The sequence below is a fragment of the Canis lupus genome, chromosome 27 (genome assembly GCF_003254725.2).
Source record: "Canis lupus dingo isolate Sandy chromosome 27, ASM325472v2, whole genome shotgun sequence".
In the NCBI taxonomy this organism is placed as follows: domain Eukaryota; kingdom Metazoa; phylum Chordata; class Mammalia; order Carnivora; family Canidae; genus Canis; species Canis lupus.
The window spans coordinates 41247291-41261350 of NC_064269.1; the positions used below are offsets into that span (position 1 = coordinate 41247291).

The 14060-nt window shown below is 39.8% G+C and overlaps 1 protein-coding gene and 1 long non-coding RNA gene across 4 annotated transcripts in view; both read left to right on the forward strand.

The window, feature by feature from the left end:
* PARP11 (poly(ADP-ribose) polymerase family member 11) overlaps positions 1–9258 on the forward strand; it is a 46642-nt gene extending 37384 nt beyond the window's left edge. For all 3 annotated transcript variants that reach the window (XM_025461869.3, XM_025461870.3, XM_025461867.3), the window contains 2 exons: positions 4771–4922; positions 6428–9258. In XM_025461869.3, coding sequence (XP_025317654.1) covers positions 4771–4922; positions 6428–6744 — 469 coding nt within the window. In that variant the 3' untranslated portion in view covers positions 6745–9258. The remainder of the gene's footprint in view (positions 1–4770; positions 4923–6427) is intronic.
* Positions 9259–11075: 1817 nt separating this feature from the next.
* Positions 11076–14060, forward strand: part of LOC125753886 (uncharacterized) — a 59874-nt gene continuing 56889 nt past the window's right edge. The window contains exon 1 of the long non-coding RNA XR_007406621.1: positions 11076–12230. This is a non-coding gene — a long non-coding RNA (uncharacterized LOC125753886). The remainder of the gene's footprint in view (positions 12231–14060) is intronic.

A 14060-nucleotide genomic window follows, 5' to 3' on the forward strand; every position in this document is an offset into this window, starting at 1 on the left:
GTCAGAATATGTGAATTTGGAGTGGAAACCTGGGGATGTTGTGTGATTTATTTCAGCAGTCCATATTTAAGAGCAGAGAGGTGAGGTGGTTAGATTGACCCAGGGGTTGAGATGCGGCAGCAAGGAATTAAGAGAAGTGAAAGCTGCTATCTCATGAAGAATGTGGATTTAGATGAGAGGTTGTCAGCTCTGGCCACCTATCAGAATCACTGCAGAGCTCCTATCACCTATCCCAGGTCTACTGAATCAGAACCTCTGTGTTCTGACATTTTTATCTTTAGCAAGTTCTGCAAGTAATTCTGATGTTCATCCAGGATGGAGAACCACTGTTCTGAACCTAGGTGAACTTACTTCAATCTGAAGCACAGAGATATTCCTGTTGTAATTCAAGGCACGTGGCAACTTAGTCCTTTTGGCACCCTAGTCCCTATGAGGGTGGGTAATTTTAAGGTATCTTTGAGAAGTGGGTGCTGCAGTATTTTCCAGGAGTTCAGAAATGACTATGGGGTGGGTATGGTTGTGAAGAACTTTGTGTAGTTTGAATCCCAAGATGTTCCACAAAGCTTTAGCTACAGCTCAAGAGGTCCTGGAGTTCAATGTTAGGGTTTTCAGAACTCCAAGGTCATAGTATGTCATGAATCTCCACATTTCATGGGTGCCTTAGTAGTTGGCCCTAGAATAAACTATGCTGTGGAGAAGCAAAGCTTTGCCTACCCCCTCCCACTCTGCCTTCCAACTGGTATATATGCCATTTCCAACCCAGTGACTGAGCAGATTTTCAATGTCCACACTAAGACTCAAGTGAATTTTTAATCCAAAAATTGTTCTAATCTGTGCCTGAGAAGTGGTAATAAGTGAATATCCTGATTTTAAAGTGGATTCGAGTCATCACAGATGGTGAAGCTTGACCTTAGAAGAATGTATACTAAAATCTTTACTTAGGAAAACAGGATTCACTAATGCCTAGCAAAGAATAAGAGGATTACTATAGTGGTAGATGACTGTACCCCTTAGACAATATAACTTTGTTTCTACAAAGCAGTTGACAAAGGTTTTTTTTTTGTTTGTTTGTTTTTTAAAGATTTATTTATTTATTTATTCAGAGAGAGCGAAAGAGAGGCAGAGACACAGGCAGAGAGATAAGCAGGCTCCATGCAGGGAGCCGGATGTGGGACTTGATCCCGGGTCTCCAGGATCACACCCCGGGCTGCAGGCGGCACTAAACCACTGCGCCACCGGGGCTGCCCTTGACAGAGGTTTTTGTGCTGGTAGCAAGATAGAGAAATGTTTTCCAGGTGATAGTTCAAAGAGAAAAATTAATACCCAGTTAGTGCTGCCTAAGTGGCTCAGCGGTTGAACGTCTGCTTTCAGCTCAGGGCGTGATCCTGCGGGGCCGGGATCCAGTCCCGCATTGGGCTCCCTGCATGGAGCCTGCTTCTGCCTCTGTCTCTGCCTCTCTGTGTATCTCTCATGAATAAATAAATAGAATCTTTAAAGAAAAAAGTTAAAAAAAAAATACCCAGTTAAAAGTCCTGGGCCAAGAGTAACTTGAGTGGCATGCTTGCTTGCTTCTTGAGCCCTTCAACATTTTTATCAGTAATTTGAATGAAAACCTAGAGGGCTTGCTTATCATACTTGTGAAAGATTTAATACCAGAAGAGTAGCTTTGTTGTTGTGTGAATGAATCATGAGTCAGAAAGACCTTGGAAGACTGAAGCAGTCAAAACAAATTTGATTATCTTTAAAAAATATTGAAAAAAATATTTTTTCCTTACTTAGAACAGTGACAAATGTGCATTGTATAAAAAGGAGGAGGAGGAGGAGGAGGAGGAGGAGGAGGAAGAGGAAGAGGAGGAAGTCAGGTGGTACCTAAAGGTCTAAAAAAAGAAAATGGGCAAATTTGTTCTTAGTGAAAACATGCTGGATTTTTCTGCAGCACGTATTTGTTTAATGCACATCCTTCTGGGCAGCCCCGGTGGCACAGCGGTTTAGTGCCGCCTGCAGCCCAGGGCATGATCCTGGAGACCCGGGATCGAGTCCCGCATCGGGCTCCCTGCGTGGTGCCTGCTTCTCCCTCTGCCTGTGTCTCTGCCTCTCTCTCTCTAGCTGTGTCTCTATGAATAAATAAATAAAATCTTTTTTTTTTTTTTTAAATTTTTTTTTTAAATTTTTATTTATTTATGATAGTCACAGAGAGAGAAAGAGAGAGAGGCAGAGACACAGGCAGAGGGAGAAGCAGGCTCCATGCACCGGGAGCCCGACGTGGGATTCGATCCCGGGTCTCCAGGATCGCGCCCTGGGCCAAAGGCAGGCGCCCAACCGCTGCGCCACCCAGGGATCCCTAAATAAAATCTTAAAAAAAAAAAAAAGCATATCCTTCTAACCTCGTGCTTAATGATCTGAAAGACTGTCAGCAGTGGATCAAAGCATATATATTTAAGTTTTGATACATACTGCCAAATGACTCTTGAGAAAGACAATTTCCATTTCTCTCATTTAAATGCACCTGTCATTTCCCCCCACAAAGTCACTAAGCTGCATGTGTTTATAAATATGCATTTTTTAAAAAATTACTTTTCAAGATAAAGTTTAATTAAAATCAATCCACTACATTAGGTTTATGAACCAGTTGTACAAATATAGCAATCCAAAAAGAGGTCTGGTTTGAAAGCCTTAGGGGTTTGTAGAGACTAAAAAAATATGTTTTGAGTGACTACAAATTTATGCCACTGCTACAAAATGAATACAGTGATGCACCCCTAGAGCCAATGCTGGCTAATACTATCTCGACTCTGTTTCTGTTTCTTACTGACATTTATAAATTAGAAGATATCCAGCAGATTCTTGTCTAATACTGTCTAAAGGCTGTCCAGGATAGAAAAAGGCCTGGAAGCTACGCTATATGAGAATGGGTGAGGGAATATGTATTTAACCTGGAGAAGAAAGCCTAGGTCAGTGTTCTTAGTTATTTTTGGATAATTGCAGAATTGATTTGTATCAGAGTGACTTGAATTGTTCTGTGTTTGGAAGAGAATAACTAAGACCAATCTGCAGAAGTTAACAAGACAGCAGATTTTGGTTCAGTGTTAGGGTGGATGTACTTTCTAACAATCCCATTGATGACAGATAGTTGTGCTCTTACAAAGCAGTGACCATGCAGTACTGGAATGAATTGAAGCAGGTGTTAAGTAACTCTTTATCAGAGATATAATTGGAGGGGGGATTCTTGGGAACCATAGTATTTCCATAGTATTTCTAAATTTTTAAAATCTTTTTTTATGAAATAATTATTTATTTAAAGATTTTATTTTATTTATTTATTTATTAGAGATATAATTGGAGGGGGGATTCTTGGGAACCATAGTATTTCCATAGTATTTCTAAATTTTTAAAATCTCTTTTTTTATGAAATAATTATTTATTTATTTAAAGATTTTATTTATTTGACAGAGAGCAAGAGAGCACAAGCAGGGGGAGTGGCAGAGGGAGAGGGAGAGGGAGAAGCAGTCTCCCCGCTGAACAGGGAGCCAGATGTGGGGCTTGATCCCAGGACCCCTGGATCATGACCTGAGTCGAAGGCAGCTGCAGATGCTTAACCAACTGAGCCACCCAGGCACTTCTATGAAATATTTAAAAAATGGAAATGCAACAGTTAGTCTGCAGAGACCTTTGTACCAGCCAATCAGATTTCTAATATTTTAATATTTGTTACATTTTCTTCATCTTTGTATATGGGCTTTTAATTTTTTAATTTAGTTTTAAATTTTATTTTAATTATTAAAGGTCAGTTGATACACAATATTATATTAGTTTCAGGTGTATAATACAGCTAATTGAGCAGTTTTTTGTTTTTTGTTTTTAAGATTGTATTTATTTGACAAAGAGAGGGAGCAAGTACAAGCAGGTAGAGGGGCAGAGGGAAGCAAATCTTCCCTGAGCAGGAAGCCTGTTAGGGGGCTTGATCCCAGGACCCCACCATCATGACCTGAGCCGAAAGCAGATCTGCCTAACCAACTAAGCCACTCAGGTGCCCTCATACATCTCTTTTTGCAACATTCTTTTACATTCAACATTATTTTGCAAGAGTTATTTATGTTAGTACATGTAGATCTAGTTCATTAATTTTAATATAAATATAAAATTATTCATCTATTTTTCTATGGAATAATGTTTTCAGTTTGTTTTTCACTGTTACAATCAATCCTGCATTGGGTATCTTTTTATGTATTAGAAAAGATTTGTCCATTGGGAAGTGGGTTGAAGTAGATGGCTTAATGTTCCTCCCAGCCCTAAGATATAAATTCAGTTCAATCCAACCAACATTTTCTAGTCTCTGGAGATAAAAGGATAAGGCATGGTCCCTGCTCAAGGAGTTCACTATTTAAAGGTTCTATGAACTTTATGTTATATTATTTGTTTATAGTGTCATTTTTAGGCATCTGTAGAATTTGGCAGGATTAGGCAATCTGTTACCTTTCCTAAAATGGAGCGTCATCTGGGCTATCTATAGTTTTGGTATCATTTTCAGCCTTAAGTCTCAGTTTTAACTAATAATTTTTCATAAAAAATAATTTTTCATAAGATTATTATGTGTCCAAGAGCATTCAAGACTATTTCTTTTCCAGAGCTGCTTTGTCCACTTAATTATTTATGTTAAAGAAGTATTTTATTTCACCCTTTCTATTAAACTTGGCTCTTCTGAAAACTAATAAGTGCTACTTATAGTCTATTTCTCTGTGTGTTTTGTGCCTATGTGTATTGTGTTTTTAGGAAAAAGGCTCAGCTCAAGAAGAAAAGAGGCGTGCCTCAGATTAATGAACAAATGCTCTTTCATGGTACCAGCAGTGAATTTGTGGAAGCAATTTGCATTCATAACTTCGACTGGAGAATAAATGGTATACATGGTGCTCTCTTTGGGAAAGGTAATTATCAAAATTCTAGATCTAGTTTGAGTCCTAGGAGAGAATCTCCTCTCTGTAGAGGTAATTGATTGTTTTATAATTCAGGAGTTCGATGATAGTCATTAAATTTAAAGTTACTGTACTAGGTTCCTTGAACGCCCTCAGAATTTCTGAGCCACAGAAAAGCCACTTCCTGCATGTTCAAGGTAGAAGTAGGATTTTGACATCTCTATCAGATTAAAAAACTCCCCAAGTCCCAGCCGTTCAGATGGGGCATCATGTCCAGATTAGCTGATTTTTGCATTCCATTTAATTTCCATGTATAAATCCTCATGGATAAGCCTCTATAATAAACTGTTTTATGTCAAATATATAGAAATCTATAAAATAAATTGATTACATTGTGGACAGGTCTAGGTACTAGTAATTTTTGTTTTGAGTTTTAGAAAATGGTAAGTAAAAATATTAATGAGCAATAAGGAATTATGGGAGAATTCCTCACCTTTGCTCTAGTGTTGTAGAAGTCCAAGCTCTCCAATTTATGCCCATTACTCAAGGAAATTATGGCAAGAGATGAGGAGAAAAGGGAGGGATGGACATTTATTTTTCTGGTCTTTGTACCTTACCTCCAGCAAGAGAGCTGGCTACTACTTAGGATCAAGACATGCAACATTTTTAAAAAGTGAATTAATTCTTAAAATAATTACTGAAAAGGCCATTCCACTGATTTAACTATAAGAGGACCAGAAAAGTGTTGCCACAAATCCTGTCAGCATGGTATAATCTGAAACTTTGCAATTCATTTTCCAGATTTTGTAGAGTAAATATTTCCTTTATGATGTCAGTCTCTTAGGCCTACCATTTCGGAAGAGTTGATGCTTTATTGAGTTTTCATATTTAGGTGATGAACCTGGGTGAAGTTGTTCTTCTGGAGTGCTCAGATATGAATAGCATTGCACTCTTCTGAAGTCTTTTCATGGTTTTGGGGCTCTGTGAGCTCCAGAAATTTTCTTTACTTGTTACCCTGTGACATAGAAATGTGGTTTCTTGGGTTTTGAAGTAAGCTCTGGGGACCAGACATTCTCACTGTGCTCAGCAGAGGCTGCTGGCCCTGGACAAGCACTGCAGGCCGGGGAAAGCACTGGAGGCAAGTCGAAATAGGAGGGAGGCCCAGACAGCTAAAACCCAGGTCTCACTGCCCATTTAGTTACAGGAACAGTTGGTCTCTGTCTTACATACTGGATTTCTTTGTAAGCTCTCTTTCAGAAACAGAAGTCTGGTCACTTCATTTTAGTGGGAGTAGGGGAGGGTGTTGGTGGTGGGGAATGGTCTGTATACCAAATTTATCCATGATTTCTATTCTCTCTCAGAGATCTACAGAGGAGGAAATTCCACATCTGTTTTCCTTAGATGATTCCATGTGTCCATTCCCCTAGCAATTAGTGTTTTTGCTTGTGTCTCATATGTTCTTCAGAGTAATCTTGGCTTTTTTTTTTTTTTTTTTCCTCTGGTCCTTCTTGTTTAAGGAACCTATTTTGCTAGAGATGCTGCTTACTCCAGTCGCTTCTGCAAAGACGACATAAAACATGGAAACACATTCCAAATTCATGGCATAAGCTTGCAACAGCGGCATCTGTTTAGAACGTATAAATCTATGTTTCTCGCTCGAGTGCTAATTGGAGATTACATAAATGGAGACTCCAAATACATGCGACCTCCTTCCAAAGACGGGAGCTATGTGAATTTATATGACAGCTGTGTGGATGATACCTGGGACCCAAAGATCTTTGTGGTGTTTGATGCCAACCAGATCTATCCTGAGTACTTAATAGACTTTTATTGATTTCACTTCCAAATCTCAGTGGTCAAGCAAGTTCTGTGCTTTTTTTGCAGGAAGATTTGTTCTCCTGTCATCTAGCCACTAAAATGTTCACTATCTGATACTTTTGAAACAGATATGAAAAAAAGTGGTCTCCATATAAAAAGACATACTGACTTTAAGGTTGGTTTTTTGTTGTTTTGTTTTTGTCCGTTGCTCGTAGTCTTGTTTGTTAAAGATTGATGCCATTGCCGTTTTACCACAGGGTTCTCGAGAAAGCGCTCAAAACTGAATCAGCGGAGTCTCAATTAACATGATCATTCAGAGTCTGTAAAGTTTATGTGTGTGTTATATTTATTCATATATATATATATATGTCCAAAAAATAAAAAAAACAAACAGACATAACTGTGTCCCTTCAGAGGAATTGATCCTTTGTAAATTGAATCCTGACATTATTGTTCACCAATCAGTATGTCATCTTGTTGGTCTTCCGAAGCGGGGATTTGAAAACCTCGAAGCAGGCTGAGTATTATGGGAGAAATCAGAAGTAAAAACATTATTTACAGAGCTGCTAGACCAGCCAAAAGGAGAAAATCAAGGTAGAGTGTCCCGCTTCTGATTGCCCTGGGAGAGCAGGCTTCAGTCTCAGACGGCACATGTCATTCTCTTATCCCTTACATCAGAATTGGCAAGTGCTACAGACTGTAATTAGCCACAGTTCACCACCCCCTCCCTGGGCTCTTGAATTCTTGTACACAGTGCTTTTTGCCTCTTCGAAGTGAAACATTTATTTCTTTCCCAAAACATGTATTTTCCCTTTGCTTTGGGGTCCCTATAATAATCATTTGTAAGATTTCTTATCTGCTCACCACTACACACAGCTATTCAACAAGATTCATAATATTCACATTCTTAAAAGTTGTATCTCCCCATTTCAAATCATTGCAGAACATATGTGGTGCTTGGAACAAATCTGGTTTAGTGTTTCGAGTAGTTAATTGACAAGCTGCTAACTCTTGAAAGTTAGATCTAGTTCATAATCATGTGTAATGGAAGTTTGTTTACCTGTTCCACATGTTGTGCTCTTATTCTATTCTAAAGAAGAATAAGTAATGTTGGAACAGCTTCCTGCTCCTAGCAGTATTCTGGCAGAGGCTAGACAACAATTTGGCAGAAATGTCATACAAGAGTTCAGGTGTCACATGGAAGAATCAGCCATATGATTGTTGAGTTTTCCCAACTTGATTTTTCATGATTATCCCTGAAAAAAAAGAACACTTGTATCAAGCCTTGCCAGGAAACCTTTTCCTAGCTCAATCTAATACTGAATTCTCTCTCCATTATCCTTATTCAGTTTTGGCTGAGAGGTTGTGAATGTAATTTAACTTCTCAGGAAAAAGCCAATAAGTGTCCATGCCTGTGTTGTCCATTTCCATCATTTCTGTTAGGAAGGCATCTAGAAATAATAAAAATGTAGAGTATGGAGCAAGATGAGACATAGTAATTCTTCAACTGCCATATATCCCCAGATTTTTATTGTAGCCCAGAATATATGTAACTGTACAGTTGAAAGTAAATAGTATGCAGGAAACTGTTATGCACAATATTTTGAAACCAAGCAGCAACAAAGATTTCCTGACTCAGATGTATGTGCCAACAGCCAATTTACATGAAATGCTGTGAATATTTAGGAAGAGCCCATTTTAGAAACAGGCAGAGATTATCATGGAAATAATGGGGAGAAAAGTCACCAGGCTGCCTTGTGAGGGGTAGCTAACTGTTACTCTAGGCACATTTCACAAAAGAACAATCTTAGAGATGCTAGGAATTCAGGTTTTGAAAATCTTTATTTGTTACTTATTTGTTATTTACACACACACACAATGTTATAGTAATCTCCATTTCAACATGGCTTCCTTTTTTTCAACTTAACACAATCACCTTTCCCATCACTCAAATGGAGTCACTGTTGTAGCATTTGGGAGTTATTCTTGTAGTTGTGCAGATCTTATCTCAAGGTGTGACTAAGAACCAGAGTTGAGGTTTGCAGGGCAGTCTGTATGAACTCTGAACTTAGTTGGCTCAGATGTAGTAAATAGAGGGCATTGCAAGAGACATATTATAAGAAAGAATTCTGTTATTCTTGCCTGACAATGTGCTGCCTGCCAACTCTCCTTTTATAAGAAAGAACTAATTCTGATAAATTTTTCAATGTGATAGCGTAGCATTAATTGATATTAAAATTCTTCATTTTGATCAATAGATTTGAGAAATCCTAATTAGTATATAATAGACTGGACACAACCATCTGCCCCCTTTCCCTCTATCCTCATGGGGAGAATAAAGAGAACCTGTTCCAGATCAACGAATAAATGATTTTAAAACTCTACACTGAACAAATGCCAGCCAATAGTGACTTTTCTTTTTCACTTTGATGTCAGCCTCAGGGTAAAAAAAAAACAAACAAAAAACGTGTTTATAAGAAAGAGTCTCATAAATCTTGGGGTTATGAACAGTAAGGTTTTTATATTAGTGCAACTTTCATTTCTAGACTGTTTTGGTGATGATAAAGCATTTGGAGCCATTTTTGATATGTGACTATATTGTTTTTACATGTGGTGATTAAAGCTTTCCATAGCAGGGCTTGGTTGTCTGTGTATGCCATGTATTTGTTTCTGTGACTTCTGCGTCTCATCTCCCCCTTGCATTACTCAAGCCTACATTTGCAGCTCAGACTTAATGAGCCCTTGAGAAGCCTGTTGCCTCTAATTCTTTTTTTTTTTTTTAATTTTTTATTTATTTATGATAGTCATACAGAGAGAGAGAGAGAGGCAGAGACACAGGCAGAGGGAGAAGCAGGCTCCATGCACCGGGAGCCCAACGTGGGATTCGATCCCGGGTCTCCAGGATCGCGCCCTGGGCCAAAGGCAGGCGCTAAACCGCTGCGCCACCCAGGGATCCCTCTAATTCTTAATATAACTCACTTAACAGATGTGAGGGAAGTCTCTTGGTTTTAGTTTAAGTCATCGTGAACAACAGCTAACCAGATAATCTGTAGGAAAATCATTTATCCTGTTATTGAAAATTCCAAAACAGTTCAAGGCCAAACACCTACAGACAGTGTCTTTTACTCTCGGTGTGCACCCCTTCCCGGGCTCAGAGGAGCAGTTCTAGGGGAGGTGTGTCTACAGGTACCTGAGGAGCGTGCTTCCTGAAGTTCATCCAGCCTCCAGCCACCCCTGGTATGTCCGCAGTAAGTTTTTGAAGCAAGTTAGGCATTTCACTTGATCTTTATTTTAAGCTTCTGTTGGCAAAAGAAGAGGGTGCTATCCGAAGATGTCTTAATTTTACAGGTGAAAGACATGGCTTTCTGTTCATCAAAATCGTGTCCCAGTCTGTGTAAATGTTGGCCAATTGGTAAGGCTCAGTGTGACAAAATGCAACTCTGATGGTGTAGAAATGTGACATGTTTACAGGTTCTGTTCCTAGGCCATTCTGGATTTGAGGCCACCCTGTCAGGTCACCAGGAATAGCAGTGGGAACAATCTGACTGCAGCACTCCACATCTTCCATTCTCCCTGGGGAAGGATGTTCTGTTTGTTTTTAAATAAACATTGTATTTTGTTTAATGCGAAGAGAGAGTCTATTTCTAGATGAAATTACACATTCTGTACTTGTAAAAATGGAAAAATAAAAGGTAATAGAAAATAGCAAGGAAAAGAAAAACAAAGCCTTGTCAAAAATTAGTTTTTATTAGAAACTTTAGCGCAAGGAGTTGACTTATTTTTATCCCTTTGCACTATATGCAGAAAGAGGTTTGGTGAAAACAAACTGCCTGGCCTCATTTCCTTTGAATAATTTTTTGATGTCACTAGGGGCAACACTGATGGAAGAAATGAACATTTATTTTTTCTCTTTTTTTAAAGAGAGAGAGTGCGAGACCATGAGCAAGGGAGGGAAGAGGGAGAGGCAGACTTCTTGTTGAGCAGGGACCCCAATATATGGGGCTCCATTCCAGGACCCCGGGATCATGACCTGAGCCGAAGGCAGACACTTAACCATCTGAGCCATCCAGGCACCCTAGAAATGGACATTTCAAAAAAATATGAAGTACACAGTTATTTGGGGGCTGCCTGGGTTTTGTGAGTGATATATACAGGAAATGTGAGCCCTACATGTCCTTGGAGAGATGTTCTAAATTCATCCATTAAAGCTTTACTGTTTTGCAGAGGTGGTTCACTTCTCATGTTCCAGAGACTACAGGCTGGAAGGTGGTGAAGAGCTTCTGCTGGCTCTCTCTTTTCCCTGCCCCCTTTCTCTACTGAACTGCACCTGACCCATCACAGGTAAAAAGATGTCTTGGTTATTCTTAACACAGAGACAGTAAATTCCTTGCTATTACTGAGTTAAGTCTCCTGCTGTAAGATTATGTAATCCATTTTCTCAGTTCTAATTGCTTGGCTTTCATTCTTCAGCACTGCAGGCTGAGAACTTGGCTTTTATTGAACTTTCTCACTGTGTGGTGATGCAGCTAAGAATTTAACATGGGTTTTACTCGTTTTTAAGTGGCTTCTCATGTGTCTGGAACACAGGATAATGCCAAAAACATTTGTTTTTCCTGCAGCTTTTTAGCCTTCCTGTACCCTCTACCAAGAGGTCATACAGGAAACTGATTCTTACTCTGGTTTATGCTAACTTCACTGGGGTAAGCCAGCTTGGGAGAATCATAATCCAGGATTTAATCCAAATCATTTTTGCAATATTAATTATAAATTCAGATTGTACTCCTTGGGCTTCCTTGTTTCTTAAAAAAAAAAAAAGAAATCCCTTTTCCTGAAGGACTCATTATGCTCTAATGTCTCCTGGATAACATGTGGATGCTGCAGGCATTATAAGTTCACGTTTGATTAACATTCTTTGTGAATTCAGTGTTTGAGCCCAGTTCCTCCACTTTATTCCTTTAAGAAGGAGATCACGCACCATCTTGAGAGTTGCTGATGTGAGTTTTATTTCTAGTTTTGATGTTTGACTTAGTGTGATCTTGGATAAATCAACAGAGGGGAAGGTTCACTTTTCAGAAGGTGAGGTTTATCAAAAACTTGTTAGATATAAAAGACCTGACAGAGCATGGCTAGATTTCTCTAGACAGCGTCTGACCTGACTGAGGATGGTTTTGTGTTGAGGTCAAGAAAGTACAGTAGCAGGGATCGTGATGCATTATGAAGCTAGAGTTTGGAATAGAAAGGGAAGGGAATTGTCCTGCCTCTCGCTGAACCTCTGCTGCCATTCCGTCCCCCTTTCCTTTCAAGTTTACCATTCTGAGGTCCTGCGATGTGCCAGGCAGTGAACAAGTCAAGCATGGCCTCTGCTCTCGTGGAACTCAAAGTCTCACGGGGAGGACATACTGAACTGTAACAAGGGGAGTTCAGGCCACTGTGAAAGCCTGTAACCTAGAGAATTACAGAAGCCGCCCCAAAAAGTGGCATTTGACCATGAAGACCTGAAAGGTGAGTGGGTATTAATTAGGTGAAGGATTGATGTCAGTCCCCTGGCCATACCCAACTGTGTCATGTCAGGCTTTTGGGAAGTGAGGGGAACAAGGTGTGTGTGGGGGAGGCAGGTTGTAGCATTTTTAATTAATTTGAAAATTAAAGAATCCAAGCATCTTTAAGAACCAGAAGTGTAGTTCCCAACCCTGTACCTGGCCCTGGGAGTCAGCTTTAAGGGAACTGGGACCAGCGCTAAGGGGTACCTGGAGAGGGAAGCAGAGATGGTGTAGGTCTTCATACAACTTACTAGGAGAATCAAGATGCTTGCTAGGTAGGTAGACTTGTGTATTCTTGCCCGTGCCTTTGCTCATGCCTTGTTGCTTCCACCAGAACACATACCTGCCTACCTGCCTTGTACCTTCCAAGTCCTATCTATCTGAAGCATGGGCTCTGGAGTCAGAGGACCAAGTTGATTCCTGGTTCCACCACTTACCAGCTAGCTGACCTTGAAGAGGTTTCTGAACCTCTCTGTGATTCAATTTCCTCATCTATAAATGGGGATAATCATAATGCCTACCTCATGTGATGGAATCATTCCTGCAGAGTGCGTGTATCGTGCCTGGCATAGAGTAAATTTCAGTAAATGTGAGTGGGTAGTGATTTAGAAGACCCTTCCTGTTTTTGGAAGTGTTCTATAGCTAATTCAACCCTCACAGATCTGGGATTCTTAGAGGATTCCCATTACACTTGGAGGTAGAGGCATACTTTTTTTTTTTTTTCTTAGCATCTCTTTGGTCAGTGGCCTTCAACAGAAGACCACCAGAAGCAGTCCTGTAGTTAAACAAGTTGGGTTGCAGTGAGGGAGAACACAGGCCATGAGGAACTGTGGGGTGTCCCAGTAAGGGAGTGTTAGAACTTATCATAGGATTTGGGCTTTGGTTAGGTCATTTGGGATAGCATCTAAGGAAGCAGGGTTTTGCCCTGGATTGGATGCTGTCAGACAGCAGGGTGAATCTTTGATTGGGGATCTCAGTATATCTTATCTGGCTGGCTGAGAAGGCTAGGCAGGGGATACACTGTAATTTGTAAAGTACTAGCAATCTCTCATTTTGGCTGAAAGATGGGATGTTTGGTATTCTGCAGGTTTACAGTGACCTTATTTTTGTGTGTGCTTAGACAAAATTATGAAGTTGCTTCACTTTGTCTCATTTTATCACAGTCTCCAATAACCTTGTCTGAGGTTCAAATTCTGTGAGATAGTTCACATTCTACAGGAGAATAATGTGACTTAGCCTGAATGCCAGGCCAGTTTCTAAATGGCCGGGGCTAATCTTTTTGTCCTTCTAAACTTGGTAAATAACTATTTTACTTGGGCTAGTTTTCTTCCTTCTGGGAAATTCTAAGTGATTATATCCATTTACTCAACGAAACACTCACTGAACATCTATATGTACTACATATCAGGCATCATGCTAAACAAAGGACACAATGATAAAAAGCCCTGCTTTCAAGGAGCTCCACGTCTAGCATGAGAGGAGAGCTAAAGACTGCACTTCAGTCAGTCATTTTGATGGTTTTGATGGTGTGAATGCCTTCTTCAGCTTTCCCATAAAGAACTACTCCAGCCTGTGTCTGGACATAGTAACAATAAGCACCCACTCCCATGAGGCAGTATCAGTTTGATGCCAAACATTAGAAAATCTTACCTTGATCTGTAATCCCCTCCTAGTATCTTCCACCACTTGACCCCTGTCTTTCTAATAGAACAGGCACACACAACAAGTTTTCTGAGTGTTACCTGTAGCCACCTACATAATCACCACATGAAAGGTGTAAGTGGACTCTGGA